We start from the raw sequence: 20,852 nt of genomic DNA, 5'->3' as shown, positions 1-20,852 counted from the left end.
CCATGCAGGATATGTGATAGTACATAAATTACATACAGCAAGGATTCAGGAGAAATGGAACTGTGTCAAGGCAAAAAACACATTGGGCATGGTATTACATAAGAAATGTCCTTTGAAAACACTGTTTGAGTGAAGCAGGCTGTTTTGAAGCAGTTGCGACTGGCGAACTAAAGCTGCCAGAAATGCAGTGTTTAATTGGAGATGGTGGTTACAGACAGAGCCCAGTGGTACTATTTCTTGGAGACCAGGACTTATTTTTAATCACCAGTGGTAGAACCCCCTTCAGGGGACCACGGGGGCAAGTGAGGGTTATTGGTGTTACTGGGCCCCACCGTTGGGGTTGAGGCCCTTTATTCCTGATGTCTCGGGCTTAACGTACTATGGATTCTGAGCAACTGGGCCAAGAACCCCTCCTGCACTTGACCCTCAGTAGTAGCGTAGTTGAGCAGTCCAAGGTTCCCTTGGGAGGAGGCATGGACACAGGGTAGTGAACACAGGCTTACAACTCAAAATGCAGGCAGCAGCAGCAATAAATCATTGTTCTCGCAAATACCCACTTTTAGGGAAAAAATTATATTTATTTCTATAACTACCCACACTAAGGAAAAATACGGCATTTGGGGGGTCACGAAAGAGCTGCTGACATTTGCCCATGGTTTGAAGAAGCTCCCGCAGCCATCGCTGTTGGTGGGGGATGCCTTCTGGCAGCAGAGGCTGGCAAGTCCCGGGGTCACACTGTACTGGAAGAGTAATGCCTCAAGCCACAGCCTGGAGGTTTCGGAGTAGTGCAAGAGGGTAGAGCCTCGTGCTGGGGCAATCGCTCGGACAAGCCACCGCATTGGGTGTGCCTCGGGTTACTGGGCCCTAGGGACTACCAGAGCTGGCAGTACTTGAGAGGAGGGCTGCGTGGATGTCACTGAGAAGCCTCCCACTGCGGGCTTGTTGCTTGTAGCTGGGCGTTGGGGAGGGAACAGCCAAGTTCCAGGTCAGACTGCTGTGTGCAGCGTCGCTGGAAAAGGGAATTAAAGAGCAAGTAACTTACCTTCGGTAACGCTTTTTCTGGTGGATACACTAGCTACCTGTGGATTCCTCACCTAATGAATTCACCCCAATGCGCAGCATTTGACTGAAACTTATTTCCAGCTCTGCACGTCGGCAATGACGTCACAATTGCCCGACTCCATGCAGCTCCGTCTGACATCGTGGCAATAAGAGGTCCTCGCTGGCGTGCTGACGTCAGTTTGCACCATTTTTGACGTGCCTTTGAGGCGGACATGTGAATACCAACAGACCATACCTATTACGATTGTATCCAAGAAAACTTTTATACAAAATTGAATCAAATAGAAATAGCAAACAATATCAATATATAGCCATAAGAATACATAGGGATTCCCTGGGGTCACACTGTACTGGAAGAGGCCTGCCTCACGCCACGGCCTAGAGGTTTCGGAGTAGTGCAAGAGGGTAGAGCCTCGCGCTGGGGCAATCGCTCGGACAAGCCACCGCATTGGGTGTGCCTCGGGCTACTGGGCCCCAGGGACTACCAAAGCTGGCAGTAATTGAGCGGAGGGCCGCGTGGATGTCACTGAGAAGCCTCCCACTGCGGGCTTGTTGCTTGTAGCTGGGCGTTGGGGAGGGAACAGCCAAGTTCCAGGTCAGACTGCTGTGTGCAGCGTCGCTGGAAAAGGGAATTAAAGAGCAAGTAACTTACCTTCGGTAACGCTTTCTGGTGGATACACCTGAACCGACTGACCGCAAAGGGAAGGGAGGTAGGCCTTGAGAGACAAATGTATTGCCTGCAATTCCAGGATGTTGATATGAAACATCTGCTCCACTGGAGACCAATGACCCTTGATCTCCAGGTCCCCCAGATGAGCTCCCCACCCCAGAGTGGAAGCATCCGTTATCACCGTGGCCACTGAAGTTGGTACTGAAAAAGGCCTTCCTTGAGAAAGGTTGCCGTCCACAGACCACCATCGTAGATCCGCTGCAGTGTCTCTGGAGATCTTTATCGACTCGGCGAGATCCCCTTTGGGCTGAAACCACTGTCTGCGGAGGCACCACTGAAGAGCCCTCATGTGCCAGCGTGCATGAGTGACCAACAGAATGCATGAAGCGAACAGACCGAGCACACGAAGGACCTTGAGGACTGGAACAACCGCTCCCTCTCGAAACATTGGAATCAATGCCTGAATGTCCTGAATCTGCTGTGGCGGAGGAAAGGCTCGATTCAATGTTGTGTCCAGTACTGCCCCTATGAACAGGAGGCGTTGAGAGGGCTCCAGGTGAGACTTGGGCACGTTTATCAAAAAGCCCAGACTGAACAACAACTGGGTTGTCATCTGAAGGTGATGCAGCACGAGCTCCGGAGACTTGGCTTTGATCAACCAATCGTCCAGGTAAGGGAATACTGCTATTCCCCTCCTCCTGAGATTTGTTGCACCCACCTCCATCACCTTCGTGAAGACTCGAGGCGCGGAAGTAAGACCAAAAGGAAGGACTGCAAACTGGTAGTGTTGCGACCCCACTACAAACCGGAGATACTTCCTGTGTGACTTGAGAATGGGAATATGGAAATAAGCATCCTGCAAGTCGACAGACACCATCCAATCCTCCTTGTTCAACGCCATAAGCTCCTGTTTGAGGAACCAATTCAAAATCCTCAGGTCCAGGATAGGTCTCAAATGCCCATACTTTTTGGGGATCAGAAAATACCTTGAATAACATCCCTGACCCCTCTCCTGCTCGGGAACCAACTGCACTGCACCTTTTGACAATAGGGATAGAACCTCCTGTTCTAACAACAGGAGATGGTCTTCTGAACAAAAGGAAAGATGGGGAGGGAAGGGAGGAGGAATCTCCCGAAAGGGAAGGGCATAGCCTTTCCTCACCAGACTGATGACCCAGGAGTCTGATGTGATCGACTCCCACATGGGAAGAAAAAGAGACAACCTTCCCCCTACAGGGGATACATGGGACGCAATGGTTAGAGGACTAGGGTTGCTTCCCCTGTTGCATCCCCCTGAGGAAGAGGAAGAGGTAGGGCGCTGCTGTTGGGTGGCCCCTCTAGTGCAGACTTTACCCTGCCCCCTAAAAGATCTGTACGGGAGACTTGAGGGCTGCTGGCCTGTCTGCTGCGATCTTCCACGAAAGGATGCCCCTCGTCCAAACACCCTAAAACGTCTAAACGATCTAAAATGGGTTGAAGCAGCTTGCAGGCCCAAGGACTTCGCCGTTGCCCTACACTCTTTGAAGCACTCCAACGCAGAGTCAGTTTTAGTGCCAAATAACTTATCGCCATCAAAGGGCAAGTCTAACAGAGAGGCTTGGACATCCGAAGAGAACCCAGACGTACGTAACCAAGCATGACGTCTGGTAGCGATTGAAGTTCCCATGGCTCTAGCAATCGAGTCCGTGGTGTCCAGTCCTGATTGTATGATTTGCGTCGCTGCAGCTTGGGCATCTGTAAGGAGTCCTTGCAAGTCCTGGGGCATATTCGGCAACGCAGTTCTAACCGCATCCATAATAGCATGAATGTATCTACCCAGGATACACGTGGCATTTGCGGACTTAAGCGCCATGCTGCAGGACGAGAAAACCTTCTGTGCAGACTGTTCCATCCTTTTGGACTCCCTGTCGGATTGCACACCAGGGAAGGAGCCAGGAGCAGACCGCGATGAACAAGACGCCTGTACCACCAGACTCTCCGGAGACGGGTGTTTCGAAAGGAACCCAGGGTCCCCTGGAGCTGATCTATATCTCCTGGCCACCGACCTGTTCACTGCTGATGAAGAAACAGGCTTTCTCCAAACCTCCACAATGGGATCCATGAGAGCTTAATTAAAAGGCAGCAATGGATCTGCAACAGCAGAGGCAGGATGTAGCACCTCCGTCAGGATATTTGTCTTGACCTGGGCAACAGAAAGCGGGAGATATAAGAAATCAGCATCCTTTCTTATCACAGAAAGGAACGAGGCTGCCTCCTCGGTATACTCCCCTGGTGAGGCTAAATCCCATTCCGGGGAATTATCCAGCCCGCTGGCAGTGTGTAACCCCTGAAAGTCACCCAGGGGCTTCTCAATCTCCCCTTCCTCAAGGAGCTGTCTCCAGTACTCTCCTTCCTCCAACAATCTGAGGGCCTTCCTTCGGGAATGCAACTTTGCCTCCAGCCCCGGTGTCAACAAAGAGTTGACCGACGTCGTAGAACGGAGTCGGGTAGGTGTCAACACTCGATCTCTGGACCCATCCGATGCCGGAGATGGATCCATCGGCGCCGTGGACAGCTGATCTCCACCAACCGACGCCATCCGGCTTTGGGACGACTCCATCTGGATAGACATTGGCGTCAAAGGCCTTTTCACCGACGTCAATGGCTGCACAGCCAGCACCTGCGCCGGGCTAGTGTCCCCTGCCGGACAAAATGGCATGAACGGCACCGGTCTATAAGGAGCCGGAGTGCCTAAATTAAATGCCAAGAGACCAGTGGGGCCAGCTGGCGCACCACCTCCCGGCGCTATGCTCTGAAGCATGGCAAACATGGCATTAAGGAATGCCGCTGGATCCAATCCTGGAGTAGGGAAGACAGGATACTCCTGTGGAGTCGGAGCCGGATCCTGGATAGCCGGATGCGCTGGAGAAAAGGTAGGACTCTGAGGTTCCACCACCTCAAAGACCGACGGCGCCGGAGAAGTCTGCGGAGTCGAAGGATGAGGAGTCACCGTCGGGCTGACCTCCCATGACTTATGGCGCGAGCAGATGGAGACCTCGACCTCGAACGATTTCCTCTGTAACGACACCGGGAATCGTGATGGCGCCCCTTTGTATGACTCTTCGCCGACTTCCCCGACGAAGATCTATGGTGACTCTTCTTCTCTTTTTTAGCCTTTGCTAAAAACAACTTGGCTTCACTCTCCTTAAGAGCCTTGGGATTCATTTTCTGGCATGAACCACACTCCTGAACATCGTGGTCCAAGCTCAGACACCAGAGGCAGTCATTATGCGGGTCAGTAATTGACATCCGACCCCTGCACTCCCTGCAAGACTTGAACCCTGACTTCTTCGGAGCAGACATTTTCCAAAAATACTAAGTATCCCTTTCAACAGCAATCGATATAAGAGCTGGAGAAATAACCGTTATCGAAGGCACGGAAAAAAGGGAACTGACGTCATCACGCCAGCGAGGACCTCTTATTGCCACAATGACGTCAGACGGAGCCGCGTGGAGTCGGGCAATTGTGACGTCATCGCCGACGTGCAGAGCTGGAAATAAGTTTCCATTGAATGCTGCGCATTGGGGAGACTTCATTAGGTGAGGAATCCACAAGTAGTTGTATCCATCAGAAACTGATGTTTGGTTGTCTGGTGTAGCAGATTGGAGGCCCTACAATATCACCTCATGACCCCAAGGCTGCAGAGTGGTGTGACAGATTAACCAGTCTGCCAAGTTCTAAATCAGGCTCTATGCTTGGTGTGAAGCTACAGCATAAGGCCCGGCTGTCGTAGAGTCGAGATACAGGGGAAGAAGTAGGCAACATTACCTGGGCACACTGCTGCACACAACTCCAAAAAATATCCAACTAATGCACTACAAATGCCTATATTGCATATACTATACACCACTCAGCCTATTCTGGAGAGGCCTTGAGACAGATCCTGGATGCTGGAGATGCCAGGCCCCTAATGCGCATTATCTGCATCTGGTGTGGGCATGCCTGGCAATAAACAAATACTGAAAAGAGATCTATGAAAAATTAAATACCATGGTGGAAGACCACATACAGAAAACGCCATTAATAGTACTAACTTCAGGAGATTCACTGATATTGCTGCGGTTGGCTAAGTGAAGAGTACTGTCCCAGAAACATATGGGCCCTCTAATCACTACCTGCTCCACAAGAATAAAAACAGGGTTGCCGACAATGAATAGATGCTAACTACTTGTACCTTGGTCATTCAATCTGACAAAAATGTCCGAGATATTAGTAGGTATACTTGTTAGGTGTACAAATATACCCATGATGTGTATTTCTGATGATCTTACCAATGTTAAACTGGAGAAGATACATGTGTCAAACAACTTCCACCAACTTCTACTGAGTTTTGTTGTATAATAATACTGTAAATAAAATAATATATATAAGAAATATGAAATATGACATGAACTACACAGTCCCCCTGACATCAAGGCTCTAGTGTTTTGTTAGGAGGTCACCCCTGGTCCCACTCCCTCCTCACTTCTAGCAGTTGTGGATATTCTCCTCTCACTATAGGCAACATCCAGGGTAAGCTCTAATAGTAGTGAGAGTCTGAAGAGCCCACAATGACTATTTATAAAGTCAACAGTGTTCCAGTTCCACAGAGCTAATTAGCATGGAGTTCCCAGGGGCCGACTGGCCTGGAATTATTCTTACCACATCTCACAGGATCAGAGCACCAGGGTTTTCTGAGCATCCCCACTGCATGAGAACTGGAGCAGCATCAGCAAATTCAGATGAGTTCCCTGCATGTGACCCCAAGCAGATTCCACTCATTGGTCAAAGAGTTCTCACACGTAGTTGCTAATCCATAGTGACCTGAGGTTCTCAGTGGCACCTCTTTCCACTGCTCAGTACTGTATTATCCCTATAATATACCTTCTCTAGCACAAATACACTCAGTTCAGACACACAACTCATGCGCTGCACAGCACTATACCAGTATAGGCCAAGGATGAGATGAGAAGCACACAGCAGCAGACCCTTAAAAATGAGTGAGTCTGTAGGCTTCACTCCATTGACACAGATTAAAAAGGGCCTGCTCACTCCTACTGATCACATTAGGGTACGCTGCCTCCACTGTGCTTTTGCTGCTTAACTCTTGGTAAAGACAGAAGCTCTCACCACTTAGAGGGTAGCACTTTGGGCCCCTTTCTGATCCAACAAGACAGCAATCTGTGAGACAGGACTACGTCATGGTGCACACGTATGGTCCATATTTGCCTATGACAACAAAAGTTAGCATTGGGAATCCAGATATCAGTACAGTTGGGCACTCAGGGCAGGGATGTACGTTCATTATCAAGCAGAGAACTTCTCTGTCCCAACAATCGGTCTTTGAACCAGAGAGAATAAAAGCCAGCTAAGGGAGAGAAAAAAGGAGGATTATGTTGGAAAATCACTGACAAAGGGAGTAACCAATGATGGAAAGAACCCACAGGAGTAAGATTTAGGGGCAGGGACAGTATATAAATGGATGAAAGAGGCAAAAGGTGAAATCAAGACTAGACACCGTTGAGATTCAGCAAACCTGACATTAAACAGTATTGCCACATGGCTTCTGAGAATCATTTAGGTCCCCACACTTATTTTTTACATGTTAAACAATGCTGAGATGTGTATTTGTAAGAGTGTCCTCCAGAAGGCATTTGGAGTCCAGATGGACATTTTGCTTTTGCTGCATTTCAGCAACATTACTATGATCTTCATAACTTCCTTTCTCTTGCAAAACACAACATTTTTGGCAAGGCCAATTTGAATGTTGCTTTGCTACAGTGTCAACATTCATTTTACCAAATAAACATATACACCATTTATACAGAATAACCCTGAAAACCAACTTTATATTCAGCCACTTACCTTGTGGTCAGATGCCAGTTTAGCATTCTGGAAAATATGGTGTACATGGAATCATCATCAAACTCATTAATTGTGACAGTATTAAAATGTCTTAGGAATCGAGGTGTAACTGGGTTTCTGCCACCACCTACAGGGTAAAAATGAAAATTATTGGAGGAAAACACAAATATAGAATTGTCTTGGAATAGGGAGGAAAGTTCAAATTTACCTGTTATTTGTGAGTTATTACAAGTGCATAACACAAAATATCTAGTCATATACTTAAGTAATTTCCACACTATAATCCATTAAAAAATTAAATAACTTACCGTCTATTTCTGCTTACTTGGAAAGATGCAGTTAAGTCTCACTGAATTTTCCTACTATTGTCATGGAGAGACTCTTGTTATGGTACAGAGACTGCTGGATTTCAGCTGTACCACTGGTGAAGCACGCTTAGCTGAGTTAATGACAAAAGAGAAGTCCATTTCCGTGAACGACCCTTGCCCTCCCAAGGTTCTCAAAGTGGTTTTCTTAGACAGCTCAACACCAATTTTGTCTCTTCTAAACACCTCCCTGTCTTAAGGAAGAATACCAATGCCATTTAAACAAACAGTAGTAATTCCCTTACTGAAAAACCAAGTTGAAGATCCCTTACTGCTGAAATATTACCAACCAACTTTTTTGTTACCTTGTCCTGCAAAACTCTTTGAAGCCCATGTGGTGCAGCTTCTTTCCTCACATCTTGAAGAGTTACAAGTTTTAAATATGTATCAATCTGGGTTTTGTCCTTTCCAGTCCACTGAGTTGGTCATACCTTAAAGTGTAGTGGTCAATATGCAAAAGACGTATGATGGAGCTCTGACTTCTGCCTTGGTTTTATTGGACCTCTCAGCAGCATTCAATAGGATCAACCATAATTTATTAGTGGGAGATGTGTAGGCTGCTGTACTTCAAAGCTCAGCTTTGAAATGCCTGAAATGTTTCTTAGAGAACTGAAACTGTTTGGTGCGTCTGGGCCCTTATTAGACCCCCAATTTAGGCCTCAGGTAATATGAAATGAAACAATATACAATTATGCAGATGACTCTCAGTTACTCTTCAGATTAGATGGTTCCCTTGCCGCCCAGTAAAAACTTCCAAAACACTATGGGGGTTATTACAACTTTGGAGGAGGTGTTAATCCGTCCCAAAAGTGACGGTAAAGTGACAGATATACAACCAGCCGTATTATGAGTCCATTATATCCTATGTAACTCGTAATACGGCTGGTGGTATATCCGTCACTTTACCGTCACTTTTGGGACGGTTTAACACCTCCTCCAAAGTTGTAATAACCCCCTGTGTGTGTCATCGGAGATTGTATGAGCAGACATTTTTTCAAACTCAACACAGGAAAAACTGAGATTGTAATTTTGAATAATAAAACTGATATTTGAAATCACTCTTTTTGGCCTATTGAAATAGAGAATCCCCCTATCCGTAAGACTGCTGTAAAAAGTCTCAGGATCATCATTAATAATAAGCTCTCACTAAAATCTCAGATCAGCTTTGTGTTTCATGCTCCTTTTATCTTTCAGAGAACTAAAAAGATTTTGAAGTTTTTCTCACATGAGGCTCTAATTTTGTAGGTTATTGCAGTAGTAACCTCCAGACTTGATTATGCCAATTCGTTATATATTGGCCTCCCTAAATTTAAACTACAGAGAATGGAAATTGTAAAAAAAACAATCAGCCACATTTACTTTTAAACAACCTAAGAGTGGTCACATCACCCCATTATGGAGAGATTTTCATTGGCTCCAACTGGAACAACGGATTGTCTTTAAAACCAGCTGCATCCCTTTCAAAGCTTTATGAGATGAGGAGACAAATTATTAAAACCAGATTCAAGCTATATATATATATATATATATATATATATATATATATATATATATATAGATAGATAGATATCCTGGTTCGCAAACTTGGCTGTTCCTCTTCTAATTTTTTGGTCATCCCAAATTCAAGAAGAAAACGATGGAAGGAGTCAGACTTTCTGTACAAGTCCCTATGATATGGAATTCTCTGCCTTCTACAATATGCCTTACCTTTTAATATCTATACGTCACTGCAAAAGCTCCTAGGGCAGGGTGCTTAGTATTTAAAAAGGACATGTGGGCTTAAGTTTACAATGTCCTGGCAGTGAAAAACTCCTAAAGTAAATTTTCACTGTTCTCTCCCATTGGCAAACACTGGGTTATCTTATTACATTTAATAAAGTGCTAACTTCAGACTGGGAGCAGATAGGGAGATGCTTCTTGTACGGTTTTGTTTTGAATAATAATCTTTATTCATCCCTAATGGTACAGATGGAATTTAAGTCACAATTCTGAAAATGCCACTTATGGAAAGTTGACATTTTTTGTGTCCAAACCAACTGTGCCTTTCTGCCAAAAACCAGAGTCACATGACTGCGGCTGTCACTCCTGTGATGGGTTGTTGATTCTTTCAGACATGGGAACCAAGGAGCTTAGGTAAGGAAAGGATGGGCTATCCTGGCAGAATGGCTAGGGGAGGAGTTGTACCCAGCCCTGATTACATTTCTAAGGGTGCACTGCCAGCAGCACAGACAAAGAAACCTGACAGCAGTCTACCCTTGCTTTTCTGACCCCCAGGTAGTTAGGAACCAAACCCAATAAAAGAACAGTAGGGGTAGGCAGAATATTCCATTCTGCCCGCAGAAATTTGGTCACTCTGCGTTACTCTTTAATTTGGAGTTCTCCCCAAATTCTGCAAATTGTCACATGCCGAAAAGTTTCTTCTGTGAGGCTCCAGAATAGGCTAGAAAGATCTTCTAATGCACGCAGTTGCAAGCGTTCACGAGCAGACGCAGTCAGTGGGCTGATGTTCGAGTAGATTTGCTGCTGCTCGAGTGGATTTTCTACTTGAGTGGCAGCAAAATCAAGTCAAATGACCGCACGCTCTTGCACAACACATGGTGCAGTTTGCACTGATTTTCAGCTGTGCAAGTTCTGCCCACCCCTAGAGGACAGGCTAACTGGAGAGACCTAGTTTGTGAGAGGGCTAGGGGTTACCTCACCCTCATACAAAGGCTGGCACTGCGATAAAAGATGGCACTCTCAGAATCCAAATCAGAACATAACTGGACCTTTGCAACATTCAGAAGGAGGACTGCCCTGCAGCCAGGTGGACTGCACTACTGCTTAAAGGACAGCCTCACTGTCAGAAGAAGTAAGTTTTCACTTACTTGCTTAGATCCCAGGCTACCCAGAGTACCTTCAAGGTGTAGTTGGCTGACCTCCTTTGTGATCTCAGGGACACAACAAGCTTCCAGGGGCCTCCCAGCAATTGCCCAACTGACCAGCTGCAACTAGACCTATGTCAAAGTTCTTGGATCTGCCCGATTCCTGCTGCTGGCCTCTACTGGAGTGAGTCCTGATCCCTAAGAGGTCCCCTCTAGGTACTTGACCCTTGGCTGGCATCAGTGAGAGCTTATACTGAAGAAGAAAGTGAAATTCCTGAAGTCTGGGCTTCTTGAGATCACAAATGGACCTGTTCATATCGAAACTCTTCTGCCCATGACGACATCCAACATGAGGCTCAGGTGAGACCTGCTCCTCACGTCTAAAGAGACGATCCATGAAGAACAGCAGTGCGAAACCTGCATTTCTTGCTACAGCAATGACAGCCACAGTGACCACCAGCGCGAAGCTCCAGCGACAATCGGCTCTTTGCTACAGCAACAACCATCTGCTAAACTCGACCTGCTCTACCTGCGACCTGCTGTTTGCTCTGAAAGCCTCCCCTTTGGGGCCTCCTCCCCAAACAAATGAACTCTTCACACCAGGTCTTGAAAAGGTAACTTTTGAGCAGGACCAACCTGCTTCCTGTATCTGACCCACACTCTATCATGGTCATGTTGCAGTTGTGAGTTTACCCCTGTTTAGCACGACCAGATAACCATGAGTGGCGCTTTCTGCTTCTTGGTAGTATTGTCACTAAATATTTAATGTATTATCTCCATTTAGACTGATTGGATTTTTAACAGTTTGGTTTCATTTTATTTATTAAATGTACTTTATTTGTCTACATTGGTTTGGGATTTTTCTTGTGCTATGTTTTTACTTTATTACTGTTTGTATACTGCACAAATACTTTAAACATTGACTCTAAGTGAAGCCCTGCTGTTTTTGCCAAGCTACCAAAGGGTTACGCAGGGGTTAATTTAGTGACTTTTGTGGTTTACCTTGGCAAGGATTGCCATTGTTGCTTGAGTGGGGCTTCCACCCCTTTCAACCAAAAACCTAATTTATTCCAGCAATGTACCCTCTGTTGATCCAGGCATGAGCAAATGCATTCAATATTTCTACTTTTAATAACAAGAATTGCTGTTCCTCTTGATACAGAATCAAGATGGAAAAACGAAAATCTCTTTGACAGCCAAAGACTCAGAGAAAGCTGTCTAGACAACGAAATGACCAAGGAAAACATACCTTTGTAAACAACGTGTTAATTGAAACCTCTTATGTGGGAGTGATGGCATAAAGAACCAAACGGGAATACATTATGAATAGGGTGATGTTATGTCTCAGCGAGAACACAGGGCCATTTTGCCATTGGGCAGTTCTCAAACAACTAAATGGGAGCTTTGATTCTACTAAGAAGCAGCAGCGGGAAAAAACCTCTTGGGATTGTGCCTTTCACTCAAAAAAAGCAAACAAATGTGTCTTATATACAATGCAAAAGCTTAGATTCTAGAAAGCACAATTTATTTCTCCTAGAACCTCCTTTTTGAGGTAGACTTTGTGGAAGAACAAGATATCACCAAAGAAGGTGGCAAGAATCACAGAATAAAAGCAAAGAGGCTGTCTATTTTTATTAAGGCGAGTAGATGCTTCTTGAATGGAACTATATACAGATTAAAGAAAAGAGGGCACAATTAAAAACATATTTTCAACTATAAACATCATTTTACATCAGAAAAGAACAGGTTACTTACCTTTGGTAACACGTTATCTGGTAGAGACTATCTAGCTGCAGATTCCTTACCTTAGAATTCCCCAGCGTCCGCTTTGAATCCAGAATTTTTCTGCTGAGCAGTACCCTGCGTGCGCCGTCGGGTGGCGTTGTTCAGATCTGCGTGCTTTGCCCGGCACCGTGTGGCATTGTCAGCATCATTGGGGCCGTCTGTGACATCACGGTCTTCTATATAGGCACCACCCCGGCATGCGTAAGTCAGTTCTTTTCCATAACTGCCCATGCCAGAAGTGCAGAGTCATGGAAGAACCAACTTTTAGCTTTTTTTTGATTGTCTGAGCAAAAAGACATGCCCTGGAGAAAGGGTAAGAATCTGAATAATATAATATATATCCGCAGAGCGGGGAGGCTTGGGTGGGTGTAAGAAATCTGCAGCTAGATAGAGTCTCTACCAGATAATTTGCTACCGAAGGTAAGTAACTTGTTCATCTGATAGAGACTTCTAGCTGCAGATTCGTTAACTTAGAATTGATACCCAAATTATAACTCCTGGTGGTGGGTTGCGAAGATATACTTCACACAAGGAAGTCCTGCAGGACCAAGCAAAAAGCCCCCCTCTACTAACCTGGTTATTCAGGCAGAAGTGTCTTGCAAACGTGTGCAAGGAAGCCCACGTTGCTGCCTGGTAGACGTCCATTACCTGCATGCCTCGAGCAAACGCCGTGGTAGCAGCTTTCCCTCTGGTAGAGTGAGCTCTCAAGCCTTTAGGAGGCTGCTTCTTTGCCAAAGCAGAGCAGATTTTAATGCAGAGAACGACCCAGCGCGAAATGGTTCATTTCTGGACTTGCTGCCCCTTCTTTGCACCAACGTGCCCCACAAAGAGTTGGTTGTCAACCCAGAGCTCTTTTGTGCGGTCGAGGTAGAATGATAAAGCTCTTTTTGGGTCCAGCCGATGGAGACGCTCCTCCTCTTTAGAGGGATGCAGTGGAACAAAGAAGGTGGGCAGGGTGATATTTTGACCCAGATGGAAAGGGGTCACCACCTTGGTGGGGAAAGAGGCACAAGTTCTGAGGACTACCGTATCAGGATACATCATGAGATACGACGGTTTCAATGATAAAGCCTGCATCTCATTCACTTTCCTGGCAGATGTGATCGTCACTAAGAAGGCTGTTTTGATAGTGAGCAGCCGGAGAGGACAATTATGTGAAGGCTCAAAAGGAGCACACATTAGAAAAGTAAGCACTAGATTAAGGTCCCCCTGGGGCATAACAAAAGGCGTAGGTGGAAACATGTGTACTAGCCCTTTTAAGAGTCTCTGTACAATAGGAGACTTAAACAAAGACTGTTGATCAGGCAAGCTAAGAAAAGCCAATAAGGCATAAAGATAGCCTTTAAGAGTCCCTAAGGAGGAACCCTGTTGGGCGAGTGACAGAATGAACAGAAGGATATTATAAAGAGAAGAAGAAAGAGGATCAATAGACCTCTCTGTACAATATGATTCAAAACGTTTCCAATGGCAGTCGTAAATCGACTTAGAAGAGGGATGCCTGGCTGCCAGAATGACATCACAGACCTCGGGAGGGAGGTCATAAACCATCAACTGTCGCTGCTCAAACTCCATGCATGAAGCTGCAAAGTTGACAGGTTCAGGTGGAGAAACTTCCCCTGCTGCTGTGACAGAAGATCCTCCCGAAGAGGCAACCTGATCGGAGGAATGATGCTCATTTTGAGAAACTCTGGATACCAGACTTTTCGTGCCCAATCCGGAGCCACTAGGATTACTTTGGCCCGGTCGTTCTTGATTTTCTTGAGAACTCTAGACAGAAGTGGTATGGGCGGAAGGACGTACAAGAGGCCTGAGCTCCACTCGCGATGAAAGGCGTCACCTAGCCATAACCGCCTTGGAAACTCCAACGCGCAATAGTGCTGACATTGCACCTTCTCTTCGGATGCGAAGAGATCTAACCAAGGCTCTCCCCATTGCTGAAAGAGTCCTTGTGCCACCTCCGAATGGAGACACCATTCGTGATTTGCTAAGCATCGCTGGCTGAGTTCTTCCGCTCTGGCATTCAGATAACCTGCCAGGTGTTGAACCACCAGGGTTATGCCCTGATGTTCCAGCTATGTCCAGAGACATAGAGCCTCTTGACAAAGGGTCCACAAGCCTACACCACCCTGCTTGTTGCAGTACCACATTGTGGTAATGTTGTCCGTGAACACCTGCACTACCTTCCCTTTCACAACAGGAAGAAATGCCTTTAATGCTAGCTGGATCGCCCGAATCTCCAACAAGTTGATATGGAGTCCGGATTCCGCCGGGCGACCAGAGGCCCCTGATCTCCACCCCTCCCAGATGCCCGCCCCATCCCAGAAGTGACACATCTGTCACTACTGTGAGATCTGGCTGGGGAAGGGAGAGGAATCTGCCCTTGACCCAATCGCAGTTCACTAACCACCACTGCAGATCCTTTGCAGTTCCCTCTGAGATCTGAACCATGTCGGTAAGATTTCCCTGATGCTGTGCCCATTGGAACTTCAGGTTCCACTGCAGACCCGTCAATACCATCAGGCATGCTTGACTAATAGGATGCAGAAAGCCATGAGCCCCAACAGCGTCTGAGTCTGTCTCACTGAAAACCAGGATAGAGGCTGAAACATCTGTATCATAACTTGAACATCCTGGACTCGCTGCTCAGGAGGATAGGCCCGATACTGCACTGTGTCCAGAACAGCTCAGATGAAAGTGAGCTTCTGAGAGGGATTCAGGTGTGACTTTGGCACGATTATGGTGAACCCCCGCGAGTGCAAGTGGTTCGCTGCCGTCTGGAGGTCGGTGATGAGAGCCTGGGGCGTCGGAGCCTACAACAGCCAATCCTCCAGGTAGGGGAAGACTGAAATCCCTAACCTGCGCAGATGAGCTGCTACCACCGCCATCACTTTCATGAACACCCGAGGGGCACTGGTGGGACCGAAAGGGAGCACGGTAAACTGAAAGTGCTCATGGCCCACCTCGAACCACAAGTAATGCCTGTGGGCGGGCAGGATGGGGATATGAAAATACGCATCCTGCAAGTCCAACACTACCATCCAGTCTCCTTGGTCTAGGGCAGGCAACACCTGAGCAAGAGGGAGCATCTTGAATTTCTCCTTTTTGAGGAAGAGATTGACGTCCCCTAAATACAGGATAGGGCGAAAGTAGCGGCAATACCAACCAATGCCTACTTCTGACATCAGGACTCTTTCTATGGTTCCCTTGGCCAAGAGAGCTGTAACTTCCTTGGGGAGCAAAACTAAATGATCCCCTATCAACTGTTCTTTTACTGGAGAGATAAAGGTAGGGAAAGACTGGAAGGGGAGGGAATAGCCCTTCTGTATGATCTGCAAGACTCATTTGTCCGATGTGATGGACTGCCAGTGAGGGAGATGAAATTGAATCCTCCCTCCAACTGGACGGACATGGTCTTGCAGAACCATACTAGGAGGGCTTGGGCACTGCAGAAGAGGGGGGCTGTGTGGTGGCCGACCTCTGGCTAGACCCTCTGGGTCTGATGGAACCACAACCTCATCCTCGCACAGGGTGCTGGGAAGTCAGAGGGCAGTGGCTAACTTGTGGCTGGCGTGGTACCGCGCCCCTTCTGAAGCCTTGAAAGGGACGATGAGCCGGTGCTGAAAGGCCCAAGGATCTGGCCGTAGCTTGAGAATCCTTGAACCTCTCAAGCACAGAGTCTGCCTTCTCACCAAAAAGGAGAGCGCCATCAAAGGGTATATCCATCAAACTCGACTGGACATCCCCTGAAAAGCAAGTGTAACGTAGCCAGGCGTGGCGATAGAAGGCCACTGTCGAAGAAATCGCCTTGCCCAGCGAGATGGCTGTGTCCAAGCCACACCTAATAGTAAACTTGGCTGCATCTCTCCCATCCTTGCCAGCCTGGGTGAGAGTGTCCCGTACGTCCTCCGGGACCTGGAGCAGCACCTGTGCCACTGTATCCAATAAAGTATGGGAAAAATAGCCCATTAGGCAAGAGGTGTTTACTGACCTCAATGACAGGCTGGAGGAAGGAAACAACTTCTTTCCAAGCTGGTCGAGCCTCTTGGATTCCCTATCCAGAGGGGCGGAAGGGAAGGCATCACGGGAAGTGGAGGCTTGGACCACCAAGCTTTCCGGGGTGGGGTGTAGGGTGAGGAAACGAGGGTCATTTGGAGCAGGTCTATGGCGGCGGCCAATTGTCCTATTCACAGGAGCCCCTGTGCTGGGTTTGGATCATGTTTCCAGAAGGACATCTGTGAGGGCCTCATTGAAGGGTAACATCGGCTCCGATGTAGCAACCTCCGGCTGAACCACCTCCGTCAGGAGATTAGTCCTGACTGGCACTGTCGTCAAATCTAGGTCCAAGACTTCAGATGCCCTACGTACCACCATGGCATACGATGCACCCTCCTCTAGCCACAGCAGGAGGAGAGAGCATGCCAGCATCTGGAGAAGTATCCAGTCCACTGGCTTCCCGTAGATCCTCATACCAGTCCTGTTCGTGCTCCAATCCATATTCTAAAGGGTCGTAAGACCCCTCCCACTCCTCTCCTGTGTTTGGCTGTTCTGAATAAGCCTCAGGCACTGATCTGGACCTGGTGACCGCTTCATCGGAACCGCACTCGGAACATCAACATTCTCTGGACGCCTCATCGGCCAATGGGCGTCGCAAAGTCGAAGTCCGCTTTGACTTCTTCTTCTTGTGCCTCTTACCTTAATGCCCCGAAGACCTAGAATGCGACCTGGGGCTCCTGTAGCGGTGCCATGACCTCCTCTTAGAGCGCTAACCGAATATGGCTGCCGGGCCGCTAGAAGCTTGAGAGATCTCTCTCTCAAGGCCTTCAGAGCCATGGCCCGACTTCAAATCGCGGTCCTTTTCAAGGCACCGGAGACACACCTGGTGTGGATCCGTAACCAACATGAAGGGATGACATGCACCACACGGTATGAATCCCATCTTTCTCGAAGACATCGGTCAGAAAATTGAAACGCTTCAACAAAACCGTAGAAAAAAGGGTAGCTCTTCCTGGATCTGCGCTTAACCGGCGCAGAAGGAAAATAACTGATGTACACGCATCGGGTGGTGCCTATATAGAGGACCGTGACATCACAGACGGCTCCAACGACGCTACTATGCGACGTGGAGCCGTAAGACGCATGTGGATCCGGATGCCGCCATTGATGGCGCGCGCAGGGTACTGCTCAGCAGAAAAATTCTGGTTTCAAAACTGACCTCAGGGAATTCTAAGGTAAGGAATCTGCAGCTAGAAGTCTCTATTAGATTAGATCATTTACATGTGGCAATAATTCTCAAAAGGCTTCCTGATGGGCTAAATACATTCACTGCTGAGGATTTCTCTACCTTAAGAACAGGGAAATAGGCAGGAGTAAATCCAAAGCAGTGGTTAGGAATCTGAGTTACAAAGAATGGTTTATCTTGAACATTTGTGAATGCCCACAAATGTGTATGTTTGTGAACATTCCGAAACTGAAATCTCAACCCTTTTCATCCTAGAAATGTTTGTAAAGCAGCTGAATTAACTCCTATTTCAAACTTCCTGGATCATCCCACATTTCCATAGAAGTGTACGTGAAGCACTTTCTCCATTGGGAAAAATGTTTTCCGGGGGAAGATAAAAAGATGCCTATGTAAAGGGGGTTCCATCGCTGGACAACGGAAATAGGAGTCTAGGGAGGGTTCTACGTGACACTAATAAAAGTACGCCTGGAAAACTGCACCTGGAGCAGTTTCCAGGAGTACTTCTGGGAATGTTTGTGACTAGAAAAAATGTAAAAGTACATTCATGGAGGAGAATTAAATCTCCATCCATACTTTTATGTTTATTTTCACGAACATGGCCCATAGGCTTTAGCTATTTTAATTCATGATACCGCTAACACCGTCTAGAAAACCAAAACGTTTCAGCTGTGTCTGAAATATAGAACGTTTGCTTGAAAAGTCTATTTTGTTTTTGGTAACTTCAGCAAAAATATAGGCTGGTGCACCACCTGGTCCATATTGTTAAGCAATCATGTGACCGGTATTCCGTCTGTCTTATTATAAAAGCATTATGTACTGATACATTGGTAATAAGGCGACGGGATAGCCATCATGTTTGTAAGTCAAACTCTATATCAGGACCTTAGAATCTCATTTTTTGTATAAATCACGCAGACTGTAAAAAGAAAAAAGAAACGTTAATAATGTAAAAACAAAAAGATAAGTGTCAATAGCGGTTCTATTGGTGCACATATTGCAAAAAGAGGTGCTGGAAAATTTGAAGTAATAGAGTACAAAGAAAACGTATTTATTTAGAAGCCTAAAGAAGGAGAAATGCCCCAACCAATCGAAAAGTCAGGTGTTTCTGGGTTAAATGGATTCATGATAGTAAATCAATATACTAAAATCAGTTCAGTGCAACGTAGAATCCATGAGCAAATTTGTTATGAAATATGTTCATGCCCAGTTTTCAAGTCAGTCAAAGCACTCAATCACTGGAGCACCTGTTGTTACCTTTTTAGAATGGCTGAAATAAATTTTATTGTTAATTCAATAAATTAGGAAAACAGCAATGTACGTGCTGCATAAATTTGACCATTACCTGGTGGCCCCATAGCACACATGATCTGAATGTCGATAAGTTTAATCATGGAGCAGTCTCTCAAGTCATACCAATTCCAGTGGTCCAACCACTGGCGGAGCAACTCAACTGGAGGTTGGGCACCATAGACCTCCCTAGCAGGCATGTTGATATCATCTACAAATACAACCTAAAAAAGGCAATGAAATACATGTTATTGATGTTCCTTCTTTAAATATATATTTATGTAAGCTGCAAGTTGTAGGAAGTAATTAATTATGTAATAAAATGATACATTTACAAGGTGTTGTGAAACAGTATACATTTAATCATATAGTGAAGCAAATAAAAACAATTATCTTATGGATGTGCTTAAATAATTTAGTGTTCATTCAGATGAGCACATGGATCCCAACATTTTACTCCCACATATTCAATAAGCTAAAAAAACAACATCCATGACATTAAATCAATTTTCTAATTCTTTGGAACTCTTTAGCAGAACTGTACTATAACTCTGAAGTCATGGAAAGATTCATGGGCATACTAAACAACCCCAGATTGTTGACACCGCAGTAGGTCTTAGCAGCACAGTCAGGCCTGTAGGAGACAGCACTGAATACTATTCAATATCCTTTTTGGCTCTATTACACAACATTTCCTGAATACATTTCACATGGCTTTTCAGGAGGTTTTGTATGTACAAGGCAAACCTCATAGATTTTTGTTTTCGTGAGGCATGAAGGCACCCATAGGAGGTCGACTCAAAGCGACAGAAAAGGGCTTAAGGACTTCTTGAAGACCTCCCACTCATGTGATTAGTAGAGAAGCTTGCTGAGCCTGCCTGTTCCGGTGTTTTCAATCCACTAAATGAAACATGCATAGTTTTAGTGCCCCCTGCCACAGAGCCACTGCTAGCCCACAGAAGTGTGGAGAGTGAATGAATGCCCTTTTGTTTCTGGATACAGAAGAGGACTGCCACGACCATAAATATGAAATGAGAAGAAAGGCCTTAAACACCAAAAATACCCAACAAATTATTTTGCAGGCACATTTCTAATCTGTCCTACAAGGCACTGATAGAGAGCTCACTACAATGTGTCCTAGTCATAAACTCATAAATTGATGGAGACCACCAGCTACAGACAGGGCAGGTGTAAAGGGCCTTCCATCAATAGGCTAATAGAGTGCCCCACCATTATACAGTAATGTTGTAACCTAAAGTTGCTTGACCTGGACGCGTTTAAACAACTCTTCTAATTGCTGGTCCCACTACTTGACCAGATGCAACTGCAGAGAACAGCTGTAAATCTTAGCTTGGAGTACTATCCCAATGTAGGATGCTTGCAGTCCCAGAAACTTCGGAACCACCTACATTATGTCATCTTGTTGGTTAAATATGGTCCACTTTTCGGCTGATGATCTATATCGGGCAAGGGAAAGTACCTTGTCAGGCAAAAATTCAAAATTACCCCATGAACTGATTCTTTCTTACAGGAACTGGTGAGAGTTTTAGGTAGCTTAGTAACAATCTAAATTATAGAGGTTCTCCATAGTCGGAGCTGAAGCAGAGCCTTCCCATGGTGCTGCTCAAATGAGTCTGTTGTCTACATATGGGTAGTAGTGTACATTCTGCTGATGCATAAATGCCATAAACATGGC

At 46.1% G+C, this 20,852-nt stretch overlaps 1 protein-coding gene across 2 annotated transcripts in view; it reads right to left on the bottom strand.

Annotated features, from left to right (window-relative positions):
* DNAH7 (dynein axonemal heavy chain 7) overlaps positions 1–20,852 on the bottom strand; it is a 1,158,398-nt gene that overhangs the window by 577,703 nt on the left and 559,843 nt on the right. For both annotated transcript variants that reach the window (XM_069225862.1, XM_069225863.1), the window contains 2 exons: positions 19,212–19,380; positions 7,617–7,743 (listed from right to left, as the gene is read on the bottom strand). In XM_069225862.1, coding sequence (XP_069081963.1) covers positions 7,617–7,743; positions 19,212–19,380 — 296 coding nt within the window. The remainder of the gene's footprint in view (positions 1–7,616; positions 7,744–19,211; positions 19,381–20,852) is intronic.

Source organism: Pleurodeles waltl, chromosome 3_1 (assembly GCF_031143425.1).
Source record: "Pleurodeles waltl isolate 20211129_DDA chromosome 3_1, aPleWal1.hap1.20221129, whole genome shotgun sequence".
Classification (NCBI taxonomy): Eukaryota; Metazoa; Chordata; class Amphibia; order Caudata; family Salamandridae; genus Pleurodeles; species Pleurodeles waltl.
This window is presented reverse-complemented; position numbering and strand designations above follow the sequence as displayed.